Genomic DNA, 20,081 nt, shown 5'->3' on the forward strand with positions numbered 1-20,081 from the left:
ACCAGATGACCACCGGAGGGAATCAGGGATGACCTCCCCTTACACCCCCAGTGGTCACTAACCCCCTCCCACCCTAAAAAAATGTTTTTTTTAATATTTTTTCCAGCCTCTACACCAGCCTCAAATATCATACCCAGCTCCATGACAGCAGTGTACAGGTCCCTGGAGCAGTTTTAGTGGGTACTGCAGTGCACTTCAGGCAGGCGGACCCAGGCCCATCCCCCCCCCCCCCCCCCCCACACCTGTTATACTTATGGTGGTAAATGTGAGCCCTCCAAAACCCACCACAAACCCACTGTACCCACATCTAGGTGCCCCCCTTCATCCCTAAGGGCTATGGTAGTGGTGTGCAATTGTGGGGAGTTTGTTTTCGGGGGGTTGGGGGGCTCAGCACACAAGGTAAGCGAGCTATGCACCTGGGAGCTTTTTCTGAAGTCGACTGCAGTGTCCCCTAGGGTGCCCGGTTGGTGTCCTGGCATGTGAGGGGGACCAGTGCACTACGAATGCTGGCTCCTCCCATGACCAAAGGGCTTGGATTTGGTCGTTTCTGAGATGGGTGTCATCGGTTTCCATTATCGCCAAAAATCGGGGACAACCATCTCTAGGGATGACCATCTGTAAGGTCGACCTAAATGTTGAGATTTGGGCGTCCCTGATCGTATTATCGAAATGAAAAATGGCTGCCTATCTTGTTTTGATAATACGGGTTTCCCTGCCCCTTCGCGGGGATGTCCTGCGGGGACGTCCTCAGGAAAACTTGGGCTTCCCGTTCGATTATGCCCCTCAATGTGTCGATTACTATTAGGAATGCAAATATTCAGTTGTTATTTTCAACTTTACTTATTTTTATTTACTTATTTATCTTGCAGGAGGTTTAATCCTTCTATTTTGGCAGTGGTCTTTACAACATTTTGTCCTCAGTGGGGCTCAGGTCCAGAAATTAACACACACCCCCTCCACTCCATCTTTCCCAGTTTTGTACAGGTTTTCTCTTGCTATTAAAAGGCCAAGAAGGAAGCATCCTCAGCCCTTGGCTCAGACCATGTACTTGAATCCCAGCCAAGAAGAGACCATTAGTGATACTCCAATTTCTTCAATCTGAAAATAAACCTTTTAACAGTGAAATATTTGTGTGATTTAAAAAAAAGGAAAATGTGACCTCTTAGATATCGCTTTTATCCTTAATTGTTCTATCTTCATATCTTGATTTTAATTTAAAGAACTGACAATGTTCATGAAAGGGGCAGTTGTATGGTTTTCAGCACTGGGACAGCACAGTAGGATAACTTTTAGATTTTTGTTTTGTATATAGTTATGGTTATGACTATTAACCAGTGGCAGGACAGCTTTAAAATTGATGACATCACAATGTGCCATGACCTTTAGGTCTGGATTTATATCCTGTTTACTCCTAGGTGCATTATTTCTACACCTTGCTCTCCACCACAGCTTTCAGTAATAAATTAAAGGATCTGGAGACACTCCACCCCCACCCCAAGTCTTAGTAGTGACTAGGAAAGTGCCAAAGTGACTCCCTTGAAGCTGGTATGCAAATCTCATGAGGCCATGATCAGTCTAGCCTCCTCTTCCTTCCAGTGGGTGTTAGCTGCACACAGAACTCTCCATTCCTTCTCATTAACAAACCAGTTTCAGCAGCTCCCTCACCTCCTTGGTATGCCAGACAGAGTTCCACAGCAACTGGAACACTCAGTGGTGCAATACTTGGTAGGTCATGGGTGCGTGGAGTTGTTTGGAAGAGTATGTGCCACTCTACTTCTCCTGGCAGTCCTGAGACACACTTTCCTGCTTCTATATCATTACCACCACCTCCACTGCAGGCAGATGTGTTGAGTGGTTGGATAGCAATGGCAATTCTTTCTGAAGTTCTGCTTCAGCATTCCTTTCTGTAAATGGTGGTACATTATGCTACATCCTGTCTGAAGTTCTTACAAGTGGGCTACCAGGCCCCTTCTTTTTGGGGTGGAACATATACCACTAGTTACTGGGGAAGGGTAATAAAGGGAGTAGATGGAAATTTGCAGCTATGCTGTTGTTGGGAGAGTGCCTAATGGGTAGGTTTGATGTCTGTGGAGAGATGGGACCAGTCAAGGAAAGGAGGCTATCTGGAAAGCAGCAGTGGGGCAGTGCCACTTATAACTTGGTACCTTTATTCCTAGTCTTCCTAATGGCAAATAAGGCTGTTATGATTAGAGTTGCCATTTACAGAAGTTTTAGGCATTCAGCACACATGAAAAGAGTAAGCCTGAGATTATGGAATGCTGTATTATTCCTGGCAGAAAGTTGAATGAATTTGGGTGAATGCACAGAAATCTAACTTCAATCCAAGGGACATGTCTGCCACACCCCAGGTTGATCAAAGCAGAGGATTGATGATGATAATGTCTTCATGTGTGGCACATCACAGCTAAAGATGACTGATTTTAACTTTTAATTTGGGTCCTAGTCAAGAACCTAGGAATCATAGAGATAGCAGCACAAAATGTATGCTGTTCCACATGGGGTGCTTTTTTTGCCAGAACCGTTGGAGTTATGTCTTTACATTTATACTTCTGAGTATTTTAGGAATTCAATCAGCATTCTTTCTAGAGCTTCAATCACAATTGGTGTTACCATTGATTTTTTTTTCCTACAAAGTCTGTCTACCATTTTTTTTAATCAATTTTACTTTCACCAGGTATTACCATATCTATAAACATCCATTTTTCTTTTCTATAACCATGATGTCAGGAGTGTTGTGTTCCACAGGCCAATCAGTTTGTATTTTTAAAGTCCCACAAGATCTTGATCTCATTTTCTATAACCTACAGTAAAACCATACTTCTTACAGAGATGAATTGAGCTACTTAGTCATGGTGGTGTTTATACCCAGTTTGAGCTGTTTTACTACAGGCACTGAATAGATGGTCTTCAGTTCCATCTTTGACTTTCCATAATCATAACTATTTGGATCAGTCTTCAGTTGAATAGCACAGTCTCAGACTGTTTTTTCTCCTGTGATTAGAGTCTTAAACATGTCAATGTATACATGCATAAGTATCACAGTACTGGGACAGACTGAAGGTCCATCAAGCCCATGTTCCTATTTCCAACAGTGGCCAGTCCAGGTGACCAGTACCTGCTTTATCCCAGAAATAAGCTGTGGATTTTCCCAAGTCCACCTTAATAATGGTCTATGGACTTATAGGAACTTGGCTAACTGCTTTTCTCATATTCTCTGTCAAGAGTTTAATTATATGTTAAGTGAAGAAATATTTTCTACAATTTGTTTTAAATATACTACTTAGTACCCTCATTCTGTCCCCCCCTAGTCCTTGTACTTTTGCTTAGTCACTGCTGCATACTAAACAGATGATTTAAATGTTTTATCAGTAATGACACCTAGATCCTTTTCCTGGGCAGTGATTCCTAATGTAGAACCTTGCAAGCATCATGTAGCTATAGTTTAAGTTCCTGTTCCCTACTTGCATCACTTTGTGTTTGCTCTCATTAAACCTTTCTGATGTTATTTGGATGCTCAGTCTTATAAGGTCTTCTTACAATAACTTTGAGTAACTATCCTGCTTATTTTTGAACGCGAAGGCTGGCCATCTTCCGACACAAATCGGGAGATGGCCGGCCTTCTCCTAAAGCCGGCTAAATCGGTATAATCGAAAGCCGATTTTGGCCGGCTTCAACTGCTTTCCGTCGCAGGGCTGGCCAAAGTTCAAGGAGGTATGTCAGCATGGTAGCGAAGGCGGGACGGGGGCGTGGTTAAGAGATGGCCGGCTTCGGCCGATAATGGAAAAAAGAAAGCCGGCCCTGACGAGCATTTGACTGACTTTACTTGGTCCCTTTTTGTTCACGACCAAGCCTTTAAAAGGTGCCCCAACTGACCAGATGACCACCGGAGGGAATGGGGGATGACCTCCCCTTACTCCCCCAGTGGTCACCAACCCCCTCCCACCCAAAAAAAAAACCAACAACATTTTTTTGCCAGCCTCAAATGTCATACCCACAGACCAATTCAGGAATTAGTGATTTTATCAGTGGTCTGGATCCTGGTCCAGGAGAGCACCCATCTGACCAAACGTTTTCACTATTCACACCTCTTATTGTTGATTCCGTTACGCAGGAGCTCCGTAGATTTTCCAGTAAATTTTGTAAATTAGATATTTGCCCAAACTACTTACTTAAATGTGCCCCAACTTGCTTTATTGCTGATCTAACATTACATTTAAACTTCATGCTCAGTAATGGAATATTCCCAGAAAACTATGGAAACATTTTACTCACTCCGATTCCAAAAGATGCAAAGAAAAAAAGCAATGATCTTACCAACTATCGGCCGATTGCATCTGTTCCACTTTTTGTAGAATTAATGGAGAGCATGGTGAACAAACAACTCGACGAGTATCTGGGCAAGTTCAATATTTTGCATGATTCACAGTCAGGATTCTGCCCACTCCATAGCACTGAAACTCTGCTTGTCACACTCTTGTCCAATTTCAAACAGGAAATAGCTGTAGGCAAGAGCATTCTCCTTTTACAATTCAACATGTCAAGTGCTTTTGACATGGTGAACCATAACATCCTACTACAGCTTCTCGATTACTTTAGAACCAGCGGAAATGTACTTACATAGTTGAAAAGCTTTTTAACATCTAGAACCTACCACATAAAATCCAACGCAACTTTATCACCTCCATGGAAAGCAGTCTGTGGTGTGCCTCAGGGCTCACTTCTTTCTCCAACACTCTTCAACATAATTTTGGTTCCTCTGGCCAAAGCTTTTTCCAAACTTGGTCTCAACCCATTCGTCTACGCGGACGACATCACAATCTACATTCCTTTTAAAAAAGACTTAAGCGAAATGGCCAACGAAATCAGAATTAGTTTGCACACCATGCTTGCTTGGGCTAACTCATTTAAATTAAAACTCAACACTGAGAAAACTCATTGCCTTATACTCTCCTCTCTTTATAACAAGTATAAACCCTCCACCTTAATCACTCCTGAGCTTGCCCTACCAATCTCTGAGACTCTAAAAATACCAGGAGTAATTGTTGATAGAAACGTAACACTAGAGCAGCAAACAAACGCCACCATCAAAAAAAGTGTTCTTCTCTTTCTGGAAACTAAAACGTATAAAACCTTATTTCCCTAGAAAAGTATTTTGCAATTTAGTTCAATCACTAGTTTTAAGCCAACTTGATTACTGCAATGGAATATACGGAGGGTGTAAAGAAATGCTTCAAAAAAAGTTACAAACTGCCCAGAATACAGCTGCTAGACTGATCTATGGAAAATCAAGATTCGAAAGTTCAAGACCACTTCGTGAAAAACTGCACTGGCTTCCTGTCAAGGACCGAATAACTTTTAAGGTTTGCAACCTGGTGCATAAAATCCTCTATGGTGAAGCTCCTGCTTATATGGATACCCTTATCAACTTGCCACCAAGGAATTCTCACAAATCATCTCGTTCGTACTTAAATCTCCATTACCCAGCATGCTGTGGTCTCAAATATAAGACCACTTAGGCATCCACCTTTCCCTATATTAGCGCACATTTGTGGAATGGATTACCTAAATCTGTAAAAACTACTCATGATCATCCGACTTTCAGAAAATCTCTCAAGACAAATTTATTTGGAAAAGCTTACACCAAAGTCCCTCGTATCCATAACTCCTGAACTGTAGCTATCATAATGACTTATTGAACCCTATTGCCCTTCTGCTCTGTAATTACTCCCTAACCTCTTCAACTTCAATGTACTTGATTGTTTATTGCCTGTTTGATGTATGTCTTTCAGACTGATGTAAGCTATATTGAGCCTGCCCATGGGTGGGAAAATGTGGGATATAAATGCTAAAAATAAATAAATACCCAGCTCCATGACAGCAGTATGCAGGTCCCTGGAGCAGTTTTAGTGAGTGCAGTGCACTTCAGGCAGGCGGACCCAGGCCAATCCCCCCTACCTGTTACACTTGTGGTGGTAAATGTGAGCCCTCCAAAACACCCCCAAAACCCACTGTACCCACATGTAGGTGCCCCCCCTTCATCCCTAAGGGCTATGGTAGTGGTGTACAATTGTGGGTAGTGGCTTTTGGGGGCTCAGCACACAAGGTAAGGGAGCTATGTACCTGGGATCAATTTATGAAGTCCACGGCTGTGCCCCCTAGGGTGCCCGGTTGGTGTCCTGGCATGTGAGGGGGGACCAGTGCACTACAAATGCTGGCTCCTCCCATGACCAAATGCCTTGGATTTGGCCGGGTTTGAGATGGCTGCCATTAGTTTCCATTATCGGCGAAAACCAATGGCGGCCATCTCTAATGCCGGCGATCTCTAAGAGATTTGGCCAGCCCCAACTGTATTATCGAAACGAAAGATGGCCAGCCATTTGTTTTGATAATACAGTCAGGTACGCCGCTTGACGGGGCCGGCATTAGAGATGGCCGCCTTTTATAGATGGCCGGCCCCGTTCGATTATGGCCCTCTTTGTGTCATCATCAAATTTGACCATCTCACTATCCCTGTTTCCAGTTCATTTATAAATATGTTAAAAAGCAGCAGTTTCAGTACAGATCCCGGGGAACTCCACTATACCCTTCCATATTGAGAATATTCACCATTTAACCCTATCTCTGTTTTCTGACTTTTAACCAGTTCTTAATCCATAATAGGAGACTACCTTCTATCCCATGACTATTTAATTTCCTCAAGAGTCATTCATGCCTTCTGAAAATCCAGATACACAGTATCAACTAGCTCACCTTTAGCTAAATGATTAATCAACCCCTTCAAAAAAATGTAGCAGGTTGGTGAGGCAAGATTTCCTTTGGCTAAATCATTGGTTCTCAACCAGTGTGTCACAAAAGTTTGACAGAAAGCAAGCTTGTGTTTTCCTTAACAGCCATGTGTATGGAAGGTTGGGGAAGGCTGAGAACCAGGACGTCAGGGTCTTTAAATCTCCATAACTAGTCCCTACTTCTGCTACCAGCCCCAACTGGAAATGTTGCATGCCTCTGGCCCACCCCTCTGCTCCACTCTGGTAATTGCCACCATTGCATCTCTATTTCTCTTGCATTACTGTTAGTAACATGAAATGATATATAGAATGTTTCTTTGTACAGCTGTGAATTGTAATGTTCAGTGTGTAAGACATGTAGTTAAAAATCACTAGGCTAAATCCATGTGTATCTTAACTTAATCTACCTGTGGCCTAAGCTTTCATACTTCTCTCTTGGGAGGACTATGGAGTGTAAGGTGATTCTGACACTTACAAGCAGATGATCAAAAGCCCCGCACTGTTACAAACAGTGCTATTTTAAAGCACAGGGCTTTACTGCACCGATGATCAGAGATAATTGCATGCAAATTTAAGCACGCAATTATATCTGATCATAGGGTAGAAGTGCGGGAGATCATTCTGCAAATTTCTCAACCTGACCTACCCCAGCTGCAAAGGACTTAAATACAAGCTGATGCGTGCCACTACCTTCTCTTACACAGTTATGGAATGCATTACCTACAGACTTAAAAGCAATCAATGAAACAACTATCTTTCGAAAATCTCTGAAGACATTTTTCTTCAACAAGGCCTACAATGAGAACCTATAGCCTCACTGAGCCACCTCACCAAACCACTCAATTATGAACGCCCACCTTCTATAACTAGCCTAATCACTCCCTTCTTCTTTCTTCCCTTACTTAATCGCTACACATTACTAATTGTACCTGATATCCTGTAATGACAATGTTAACAAAACTATGTAAGCCACATTGAGCCTGCAAATAGGTGGGAAAATGTGGGATACAAATGCAATAAAATAAAATTGTGCCTGAGTTTGCGCTCAGCACAATCCTCCCACACTTGTTTGACAGGGAGGGCTGGAGATCTGGTGGGTCTCCAGCCCCCCCTAGTCCCCCAGCAAAGGGTCTCTGGTGGTCCAGTCCCCCCTTCCCCCCTACCTTGTGGGTTGGAGAAGGGAGGGTAGCCTGCCTCCCTCCTCTTCCTGCGACGCCGCAAAATGGCAGTGCCCAGCCCTCCCCAATGGTCTGCAAACCCTAACGCCAATCTTTGGCACGCTGGCCGCTGATCATTGGGGATGAATATGTTTAGCCCTGTTTAGCATGCATTTGCATGCTAGTTATGTTCAGAGCCCTCGAGCGTGTTGATCATGGGGTGGTAGCAAACACTGGCGCTAGTATGGCGCTAACAGCCTCTAGCGCTGGCGTTTGCTTCTGATCATCCCCCTGTTAGGGAGTATCCTTAAGAGGAAGTGGCAGTGTCCTGTAGAGTTTCTCACATTACATAATAAATGATAGTGTAAAATCTCAAGTCAATAGACTTGGGGAAAGTACACAGCCACCTGTGTACTTACACCTACTATTTGAGAATGTACTTTTCCCATGAAAGCTTATACACTTATGTTTAGAAATGCAAGGCCTAGAACTGCTTCCCTGATACATCGCTGGTGTAGAAAAAAAAGAGGAATGCAGTGGCATACCAAGGGCGGGGCGGTAGGGGCAGACTGCCCCGGTTGCAGACCAAAGGGGGATGTTCTGCTCCCGCTGCTCTATTGGCTCTGAAAATTTAAACTTGTTCCTGAGCCCCCACCTTCCTGCAACCTCCACCCCCGCTGGGCTGCCGCCGCTGCATTTCCTCTAGGCAGCTGCTCTCCATCTCTCGCTTTCCTCCAGCCTGCACCTCCACCCCCGCTGGGCTGCCGCTGCTGCTAGTCTGCCAGAGAAGCAGCGGCGGTGATAATTTGGCAAATATCTTAGATCGCAGGGTCTCTGCACTACCTGTAGCTGCCGACCCCGCCCCTTTGAGGTCACTTCCAGTTCCAAAGCAGGGTCAGCAGCCACAGGTAACTAGACCCCATGGTCTTAATATTTTTTATTTTATCCTGTCTTGGCCTTTTTTTTTTACTTTTTTGCTGCTGCTGGTTGAAATGTAAAAAGGAGGAAGGGTAGCCAAGAGCACTGGATGGAAGGGAGTGAAAAGGCAGACTCTGGATGGAGGGAGCAGAGAGAGGGGACAGATGCTAGGTGGAGAAGGCAGATGCTGGATGGAAAGGGGCAGGGAGAGAGAGGGCAGATGCTGGATGGAAAGGAGAGAGTGACGAGCAGATGAGGAAAGTAGAAACCAGAGACAACAAAGGTAGATAAAAAAATTATTTTTCTTTTTTTGCTTTAGGATAAAGTATTGTAGTTGTGTTAATAAATGTTTATAAATACAAAATGGAAATAGGGTAATCTTTATATTGGACTAATTTTAATACATTTTGACTAACTTTCGGAGACCAAAACCCCCTTCCTCATGTCAGGACAGGATACAGTAACCGCAGTATACTGTACTGACCTGAGGAAAAAGGTTTTGGTCTCTGAAAGCTAAATATATTAGTCCAATAAAATGGTATTATCTTATTTTCCGTATTTGTTTAATTTCTATTTGTTAATTTGTAAAGTGGTGATTGGTTTTTGTTAGTTTTTTTAAATTTACATCTGCTATCTTTATATTTTGCACAATACTAGGGGACATACATACATCATCAGTATCATTGATGGGGGGGGGGGTTAAAAATGATCAGCCTCGGGTGTCAAATATGCTAGGTACGCCACTAGGGAAATTAAATATTTAAATGAAATTTAGTTAGTGGTTTTATATCAGCGTCAAATAATGCAAAAGAACATGGTTATGTTTTCATGTTGTTTAAAAACACAACCCACATTTCTAGCTAGCAGCTTATTTCCTTTGCAAAATCAGGATTTGGACATTTCATGCACCGTTCTAGGCCTTGAGAAAAGCATTTGAATCTGGTCCTTAGTGGCATGCAGGGCATAGTGTGAGGGGTGACAGTGTTGGGTCCCCTGGTAAACAGTGATCATAACATGTTTGAGCTACTATCTGGGATGAAACCACAAAGGACATATACTGTAACTGAATTTAATTTTTGACAGGGTGACCATAATAAAATGAGGAAAATGGTTAAAAAGAATTGGCTGCTAAGGTTAGGACACTAAATCAGGCATGGACGTTATTCAAAAATACCATTATGAAGCCCAGTCCAGATGCATTCCACGTATTTGCAAAGGTGGAAAGAAAAGAAAGTGACAGCCAGCTTAGTTAAAAGGTGAAGTAAAAGAAGCTATTACAGCCTCAAAGAATGGAAAAAGGATCCAAATGTGGAGGAGTGGCCTAGTGGTTAGGGTGGTGGACTTTGGTCCTGAGGAACTGAGTTCAATTCCCGGCACAGGCAGCTCCTTGTGACTCTGGGCAAGTCACTTAACCCTCCATTGCCTGCCGCATTGAGCCTGCCATGAGTGGGAAAGCACAGGGTACAAATGTAACAACAACAAAAAAAAAAGCAACTAAGAAGCAACATAAGCACTGGCAAGTCAGATGCAAAGCATAAATAAAGAAGGCTAAAAGAGAATATGAAGAGAAACTTGTCGCAGAGGCTAAAACTCACAGTAACAACTTTTTCAGGTACATCAGCAGTAAAAAGCCTGCGAGGGAATCGTGGGCCTGTTAGATCATGAAGGACCAAAAGGGGCACACAGGGAGGACAAGGCCATAGCAGAGAAACTGAATGAATTCTTTGCTTCTATCTTTATGGAAGAAAATATAAGAGCTCTGCTTGTACCGGAAATGGTTTAAGGTGATGCGGATGAACTGAAAACAATCTCAATGAACCTGTAAGATGTACTGAGCCAAATGACAAATTAAAGAGTAGTAAATCACTTGGACTGGATGGCATACGTCCAATGGTACTCAAGCATGAAATTGCTGATCTGCTGTTAGTAATATGTAACCTGTCATTAAAATCGTCCATAGTACCTGTAGATTGGAGGATGGCCAAATGTGATGCTGATTTTTTTTTTTAAAGGGTTCTAGGGGTGATCAAGGAAATTACAGGCCAGTAAGCCTGAAGTCGATGCCGGTCAAAATAGTGGAAACTATTATAAAGAATAAAATTACAGAACACATAAACAAACATGGTTTAATCGAACAGAGTCGGCATGGGTTCAGTCAAGGGAAGTCTTGCCTCACCATTTTGCTTCATTTCTTTGAAAGCATGCATAAATGTGGATAAAGGTGAACTGGTTGATGTAGTGTATCTAGATTTTCAGAAAGCTTTTGATAAACTTCCTGAGAAAATTAAAGAGTCATGGAAGCAATGTTCTGGTGTGGATTAGGAACTGGTGATTTGACAGAAAACAGGGTAGGGTTAAATGGTCATTTCTCTCAATGGAGAAGGGTGAATAGTGGAGTGCCACAGGAATCTGTATTGGGACCAGTGCTATTTAACATATTTATAAATGATATGGAAATTGGAACGACAAGTGAGGTGATTAAATTTGCAGTTGATACAAAACTATTCAAGGTTGTTAAAACATGAGCGGACTGTGAAATATTGCAGGAAGACCTTAGGAAATTGAAAGACTGGGCATCCAAATGGCAGACGAAATTTAATGTGGGCAAATGCAAGGTGATGCACATTGGAAAGAATAATCCAAATCATAGTTACCTGATGCTAGGGTCCACCTTGGGGGTCAGCACTCAAGAAAAAAATCTAGTTGTTGTTGTAAATAATACACAGAACTGTTCTGCTCAGTGTGTGGCGGTGGCCAAAAAAGCAAACAGAATACTAAGAATTATTAGGAAAGGGATGGATAAATAAGACTGAAAATACTATAATGCCTTTGTATTGTTACCTGGTGCGACCTCACCTTGAGTATTGCATTTTGTTCTGGTCGCAGTATCTCAAAAAATATATAGCAGAATTAGAAAAGGGTCAAAGAAGAGCAACCAAAATGATAAAGGGGACGGAACTCCTCTCATATGAGGAAAGGCTAAAGAGGTTAGTGCTCTTCAGCTTAGAAAACAGATAGATGAGGGGAGATATGATTGAGGTCTACAAAATCCTGAGTGGTGTAGAACGGCTAAGTAATCATTCCAACGTTCACACATAGTGCGATTTGAAATATGGTGCACTCTAGCATGAAATTCTAGATCCAAGCTGAACCTGAGCATCAACGTCAGCATGTAAAATGTCATGATGTCATCCATGAGGGGGCAGTTTGAAAAATGGCCACCACAAGGAGGCAGCCCAGTTTTTTAGAGGCAGACACACTGCTGCTAGCCAGGCTCTTCCTCACCAAGCTGGCCAGGTATTTTATTATACCTGTCCACAGAAAAAAAGAGCTATAACTCCTACAGGAGGGCTTGGCTCAGGTTAACTGAGGAATATAATAATGAAGCCTCCTACCACAGCGAGGTAAGTGCAAGCTAGTAGATAAGTTTCATGAAAGCATCAGGTGTAACCCCTATACGAAAATGCAATCTTTTGTATGCCACCTCTCTTAAGTTTGGCAATGGAGGATGAAGTGAACAGTTGCAATGGTAGGACTTGAACCCACCACACCTGAATCATAGGACAGTTGTTCTAACCATTGGCTACATCCTATTCTACATAACCCTATCTCTTGGTCATCTTTACTGAATCTATTTGAGGATTGCCTGTTCATGGATGAGTGTTGAATATCTATTCCCATATAGGTTCTTAATTAGGAATGAGATCACTGAAAGCACCCAAACAGTCTTTCCCCCCCATGATGTTACTCCCTTTTGTAAAGCCCCACTCCAACTAGCAATGTAGCATTCAGAAAACCTGCCACTCAACCTTCTTCTCCCTCTCAACTTTTGGGTTGATACAGACAGGGGAACTGAGTAAAAGGGTAATCTGCGCCAGAGGAAGGCGGACTACTGCAGGGGGAGGGTCTGAGCTAGGTAAGTAATATTGCAGTGTCACATACACACACTATTGGCTCTTTCTCCACTTTGTGGTTATAATGGTCCAGAGTGCAACTAAGGAACCACATGACTGTAACCTATGTCCAAGTTTCTTGTCTTGGTAGGTCATCAAACAGCCACATCGCCCCTCAGAGCAGCTGCCGCAGGGCTGGCTCAGGCAGACCCTGGGGAGAGGGAGAAAGGAGGAGGCGGAAAATGAGGCAGCAGCTGCCTATTTAAATGTCTATTATAGCCCTTCTCCCCCTGCCTCTCCTTTAGTGCAGATGTTCTAAATCCAGTCCTCTTGCATGGATATTTGAAGACTACAATTTCTTCTCTTAGTTCCAAAAACTGGGGTTTTCACACATATCAACTTCTTATTTACACATCTCTTACTTCAGAGCTTCCAAGTAACTCAATTCCAGGAGGGAGATTTTAGGCCAATCTTGGATTTCTATCGATGCATTATGCAGCACTGATTTCAATGGGTAGAATCAATCACTACAACTACCATTCTTCTTTGGGATGTAAGTTCAAAACCAAGATGGAACAAAAAGGCTCCAGCCTGGAACTCAGTAATTTGACAGCTTTGTTACTTTGAGTTCCATTTCTTTTTCACACAGGACATATATATATTTTTTCCTAGAACCGGAAGTCTTTTGGGGTTGGGTTTTTTTCAGTTTAAATTTTTATTCAAAATATATTGGTATCAAAAGAATATAAGATAGTCAACATCTATATGAACTGTATTACACTCATAGGAATTCAGAGACTAAATTATAAGTAGCTCCTAGTTCCCTTCCTTTTATTTCATTTTTCTGCACCCCCATCCCCTCCTACCCTCCCACCATCTGCTAATACAGCACTGATATGGAAGAGCAATGAACTATATTTCTGTAACATTAGATAGTGTCCAAGTAAGTCTGTACAGGAGACCATAATTTGAGTTCTTTATCATGCTTGATGGCTGTTAACCACTCCATCAACAAGAGATATCTCAGTCTATTTTTTCCAGTCTGTTAAGGAAGGTGCAAGACTTGCTTTCCATTATCTTGCTATTTCATATCTTGCCATAGTGAAACCAAAAATCAATATGTTTTAAGAAATAGACTATCGAGCTCTTGCAAACCTGTATTTAAAAGGCACAGTTCTGGAAAAAAAAAAAGGTCCAGTTGGAAGGGTCTACCAATGAAGCGATTTCAATTTTGACTGTATTCTAAAATTGGCGAATGATTAAACAATCCCACATGTATATATATATATATAAGAGCCCTGATATTGGACTGAATGTTACTGTATTAAAGAAATTGCAATTAATACAAAATACATCCACTTTTCTGATTTTTCAAATCACTAAGAGCTCCTTTTACTAAGGTGCGATAATGGATTTAGCATGTACTAACAATAAGCATGCACTAAATGCTAACGCCTATGTTTACTAAGGTGCATTAGCGTTTTTAATGTGTGTAAATGGTTTATGCGTGTTAAACGCTAACGTGCCCATAGAAATTTATAGGTGCATTAGTGTTTAATGCGCCTTAATTTTAAAGGTGTGTTAGAAATGCTAATGCACCTTAGCAAATAAACCCCTAAGAATCCCATTTCGATGCATGACTAGGGACACAGACATACACTTATTTATTCAATATCACAATTCCTCATGTACATCCAGAAAACAACCTTTTACGGTGGATAGTGTTTACAGTGAACTTCTTTTATCGACTATTTAGAAGAGAGGAGTCTTCAGTCTTGGCACAGTATAATTCAGCTCTAAGAATAAAATGTAAGAAAACCAATGGACTGCATTAAGGGTTTATAGCTCATTTAGTTATGTTTAAACAAATGAGAGATATGCATGAAAGAAAAATATTTGTTTTGACTTATAAAACCACTTGTTCCTGAAATATGCTCAAAACTGAATAATCCATTTGTGTATCTAAAATGTAAACTTCTACAAAACAAGATGTGATTCCATGTGCCCCAATGAAAGGAGAGTTTAATTTTGCTTCCATTTAATTTCAATATATTCCATCTTTATAATAGCAGCTTTCCAAGGCAGATTAAGATGAACCTATCAAGTAACAGGACTGCTGAAAACTTGCCATCTGTATTGTATAGAACAGTATAGCAAAGACACAAAATTCAAAGGTTATAACTGCTGTTTCTACCTGCTATAATAATTTTTAAAGCTGTTTTAGTAATATTTAATTTTTATTTAATGATATTTGTATCTACAGATGGGAAGCTTTCAAAATAAATTAAAAAGCTGTCAGATAAGTAAAAAAAAAAAAAAATCTTTTGTTCTCCACCTAGCCAACTAGAACTGCTTTAGACTTCTTACAGATGGACCACGCATTGATTTTTAATAATCTTTTGCTATTGTTTTCAATAGCATTTGCTACTGTTTTGGGTGAACTAAAGCTCCGCCTACAGGCTTCAGCCCATATAATGGACTACATAAGAACACCCCCGTCTCCTGTCATGCTGCGTTCTTCAACTTCCTTGGCTGGCTTCAGCCCTCAACGATGTTGAGAATCTCCTTGGCTGGTACATGGATGTATTCAGTGTGCCCTTGTCTAAGGCCCCCTGCATCAGCCCCGGCAGAAAGCGAAGTGCGTCTGCGGTAACTATATCACACGGAGAAAGCTTTTTTTTTTTATTAATCACATCAGCCCCGCCACTGCCTGTGAAATTCAAGTGCTGGACGGAGTGGCGTAGCTGGGGGGGGGGGGGGCGTTCGCTCCCCCAACCAGGTTTGTAAAAAGAATGGCGCCAATGCGCCTCTTGACAATATTTTTTTCTGCCCTCTCCCAAGCGAGGCTCCAATCTTTTCCTGCCTCCTCTGCCCTGAAGCGCCGTTTTCCTCCCAGTACCGGCGATTCCCCTAGTCAGCCTTCTGCCAGCGTGCGTCGTCGGGGCCTCTCCTCAGGCGCGCGTCCCGCCTACTCTGCAACTTTCTATTTTCCCGCAAAGGTGGTGGGACTGGGACATAGCTACAGAGGCATGGTATGGTTTCATTTTTAAGATGGTAATACTAGGGCCCAGCTAAGAAACAGATTTTGAGTTAGGCTTCACTGGACCAAACTTGCTTTCCTTGTGCCATCACTATCCAGCAGGATAAAGGATTAAAAAAAAAAAAAAGTAACGACGTGGATGTAGCTGCTGATAGGTTTGCTTGCTTTGTTTTGAGAGTACAGCAATGACAGCGGAGTGGGGAAGGGGAAAGTGAGATTGGCCTAATTGGTTTCAACATTTTTATGTCACTTGGCCTCCTGTCTTTTAAACCTCCTTGGAGCTGCCAGAGGATGGACCAGGGAGATATTTTGCCCCAGGATGGGGAGCGCTGAAAGAGAATGGGAAGAAAGTTAACATAGGGAGAGAGAAGAGTAATTGCTGGACAGGGAGGGAGAGAAGGACACAGAGTCAATACTGGACAGGGAGAGGAGAGGGACTTTGGAACGCAAAGAGGCAGTGCTGGAAAATGAAGAAATGGGGACACAGGGGCACTACTAAAAAGGGGGGAAGATAGGGGCTCTACTGAAAAGGAGGGGGATAGGGACACAGAGGGGCACTACTGAAAAGGGGGGGAGGAGATAGGGACACAGAGGGGCACAACTGGAAGGGGAAATGGAGATATGGGGACAATGGTGAAAAGGGGTTGAGATGGGGACAAAGAGCTAATGCTGGAAAAGGGAGAAGATGGTAACACGGGTAGTACTGGAAAAAGGGGGAAGATGGGGACACAGGGCAGTGCTAGAAAAAGGGAGAGATGGGGACACCTGGATGGCAGATGCTAGAAAGAGGGGAGATGAGGAGACCAGGTTAGGGCTGTTATGGTGTGGTACGTTTTGTGTTCTAGGGCAGTCCTGGAATACCCCCTTGCAGCCCATCTGATTTAAACAAGGTGTCTAGCAGTGGAAGGAATGTGTGTGCTATTCCTGAATATTTTTACTTTGTAGTTAAGAAGACGGGTTGCCTGCTCTGGCCAGGCCAGGGACCTCTTCTGCGTCCTGCCTCCTGATGTAACTTGCTGTTCCCTTGTAGGCAGGACACAACAGAGACAGCCTGTATTAATCATTGCCAGCCATAGCACCTGAGCAACAACACAAACACCATAACAACCCTAACCCACCTATAAGAAGACAGTGCTATATATATTACACTGGACTGTGGAGCACCAATATACCTACTATTGGGAAACTGGAACTACATTGTCGCACATTCCTACACAGACACTACATGCTAGCAGAATCCTTCACCTCAGTCACACATGCAGAACAAGGGCAGACCCTCATATATATATATATATATATATATATAAACATAAGATTAGCCATACTGGGTCAGACCAGTGGTCCATCTAGCCCAGTATCCTGTTTCCAACAGTGGCCAACCCAGGTCACAAGCACCTGGCAGAAACCCAAATTGTGACAACATTCCATTCTACAAATCTAATACAGAATAGGGAGCCACAAAAAAAACAACAACAAAATTGAAATAGAGACCCCCTCACTCTCTGTCCAAGGAAGCCAGACTCTATAAACAGTGCAATACTGGTAGAAAAGAGATGAAAATGCATTTTCTCATGTACATTTTACAAAGCAGGTACATCTCAGTCCTTGCAAAGTATTAAATAACATTTTCTACCTTTGTTGTCTGGGAATTTAGCTGGTCACAGTCTTTTTTTTTTTTTTTTGTCCTTGTTCTATGAGTCAGCCTTACAAATTCTTTTCCAGGTTGGCCTTTCTATTTCTTTTCTCACTTCGTCGTCTTCATTTCCTTCTCTACCTCTATTTGGCACTGGTCTTGCATTTTACATCCCCATTATCAAATAGCTGTGTATAGAGCTGCCACATGATCCAGTTCCAATAGAGAGATTTTTCAACCAGTCCTAGTGTGAACTGACATCCCAAATTCATGTGGGATTTGCAGTCCCTGATTCTACCCATCAAAATATGTGCTGCAGTACATCCAAAATGACTTAAGAAAATGCACTTGGACCCCTCTACTGTTGTTTGAACAATTTATGTTCTTATTTGCTTTGGTCCCGCTGTCTCTTTTCTGTTTTTGTCTGTTTCTTCTGCCTTTACAGGGTCTTTTGCCCATCTGATTTCTTCTGTCTCAAGTACACCAACCTTCTTTCCTCTGCACCACTATTTGTCCTGTCCAGCATCTCCCTTCTGTGTCCCTTGTCCCTATCCTGCCCCATAGTCAGCCTTCTGCTAGCATGTGTCGTTGGGGCTGCTCAGGCACGCGTCTCACCTTTGCGGAAAACAGGAAGTTGCAGAGTAGGCAGGATGCGCCTGAGGAGAGGCCCTGACAACACACGCTGGCAGAAGGCTGACTATGGGAATAGCCTTTGTTGGAGGGAGAATGGTGCTTCAGGGCAATAAAAGTGACCAGACCACGCGGACGGGGAGAGCGGACAGAAGAGGCAGGAAAAGATTGGAGCCTCGCGCGGACGGGGAGAGCGGACAGAAGAGGCAGGAAAAGATTGGAGCCTCGCTTGGGAGAGGGCAGAAAAAAATATTGGCAGCATTTTTTCTACAGACCTGTTTGGTGGAGCGACTGTTCCCCCTGCGCCCCCCCCCCCCCCCAGCTACGCCACTGGTAGTAATAATTTTGAAAAGTCCCTGTATGGTTTGCTGATCTATTTCCTCAAATGAAACAGTCTTAAAATGCCTCTCTTTAATCAATTTAAATTTGCATGTCTGCAGTTTTCAGTCAGACCAGTTTACCTGGGTAAATGGTTTTAAACATTCCCTTCTTTGAACAGAATCCTAAATCTTCTATGTATGAAGTATTTGTAATTGTGATTTGACTTTTATTTTATATGTAACTTGGCAGTATGGTATAACATCTGAGGTTCATCCCTTGAAAATAAAAGTTTTGCTATTAATTTTCAGGTTTAAGCCAAAAAGAGCTCTTTCTGTGATGTTTGGGGTACCAAAATGGCTATTGAACTTGAAGAGAGACTCTCATTCTTGGAAATTTTTAATGCACACTGCAGTAATACAGGTAAGTGTTCATAAAATGTATTTCAAAATAAGCTATTATACATTACTAGGAAAGAAGGCCCGTTTCTCAGAGCAATGAAACGGGCGCTAGCTTTTTTTTTTGGGGGGGGGGGGGGGTGACTCATACGGAGAACAGTGGCGATTTTCCTGGGCCGCCCCGTGGCTCGTTGTGATTGTAGCTGGTTCGTGCGCTGCCGCTGTTGCTAGCGTTGTAGCTCTGTGTGGGTGGCGATTTTCCTGGGCCGCCCCGTGGCTCGTTGTGGTTGTAGCTGGTTCGTGCGCCGCCGCTGTTGCTAGCGTTGTAGCTCTGTGTGGGTGGCGATTTTCCTGGGCCGCCCTTGACGTCATTGCATTTTGACGCGAGGGCGGAGCACAGGTACAGTAATAAAACTCACTCTCAACGTTTGCTCCGCCCTCGATGTCATGACATTTGAAACGAGGGTGGGGCCCGGTGGCTTCACCACCACGAACCTTCGAACCTGAAGGAACTGAAGTCAGTGGCTTGGCTTCACTGACGTCAGTGTCCTCAGAAAGTTGAGGGTGAGTTTTATTATATTAGATTATTATCTCAGGTCCGTACGCAGTTCTGAAGCCAGATTGACATGGGTCTGGCCAATTACTTTCAATTAGCCAGTCACTTGGGAATAAATTGGGAGTGGGAGACTTGCCCGGAGGCAAGCGGGACTTAGTCAATGGGAGGAGGGTGCTCGTGTAAAGCACATCCATGGGTGTACGTAGGCCTGAGCAGTGCTGGGGACAGACCCTCCAGGTGGCCATAAGGTTAACCCCAGGTGGGTCCTAGGAGTTTTGTGACAGTGTTCATGTCACCTCTTCACAGCCAGGCATCCTCTATGCTTATCCCAGGCTGTCGTATTTCTATTTCCACCACCTCTCTACTACTACTACTACTACTATTTAGCATTTCTATAGCGCTACAAGGCATACGCAGCGCTGCACAAACATAGAAGAAAGACAGTCCCTGCTCAAAGAGCTTACAATCTAATAGACAAAAAATAAGTAAGCAAATCAAATCAATTAATGTGAACGGGAAGGAAGAGAGGAGGGTAGGTGGAGGCGAGTGGTTACAAGTGGTTACGAGTCAAAAGCAATGTTAAAGAGGTGGGCTTTCAGTCTAGATTTAAAAGTGGCCAAGGATGGGGCAAGACGTAGGGGCTCAGGAAGTTTATTCCAGGCGTAGGGTGCAGCGAGACAGAAGGCGCGAAGTCTGGAGTTGGCAGTAGTGGAGAAGGGAACAGATAAGAAG

At 43.0% G+C, this 20,081-nt stretch overlaps 1 protein-coding gene across 1 annotated transcript in view; it reads left to right on the top strand.

Annotated features, from left to right (window-relative positions):
- The first annotated feature begins 15,338 nt into the window (after positions 1-15,338).
- Positions 15,339-20,081, top strand: part of BRCA2 (BRCA2 DNA repair associated) — a 147,597-nt gene continuing 142,854 nt past the window's right edge. The window contains 2 exon segments of the mRNA XM_030202403.1: positions 15,339-15,412; positions 18,707-18,818. Coding sequence (XP_030058263.1) covers positions 18,752-18,818 — 67 coding nt within the window. The 5' untranslated portion in view covers positions 15,339-15,412; positions 18,707-18,751.

This window comes from Microcaecilia unicolor, chromosome 4 (assembly GCF_901765095.1).
Source record: "Microcaecilia unicolor chromosome 4, aMicUni1.1, whole genome shotgun sequence".
NCBI lineage: Eukaryota > Metazoa > Chordata > Amphibia > Gymnophiona > Siphonopidae > Microcaecilia > Microcaecilia unicolor.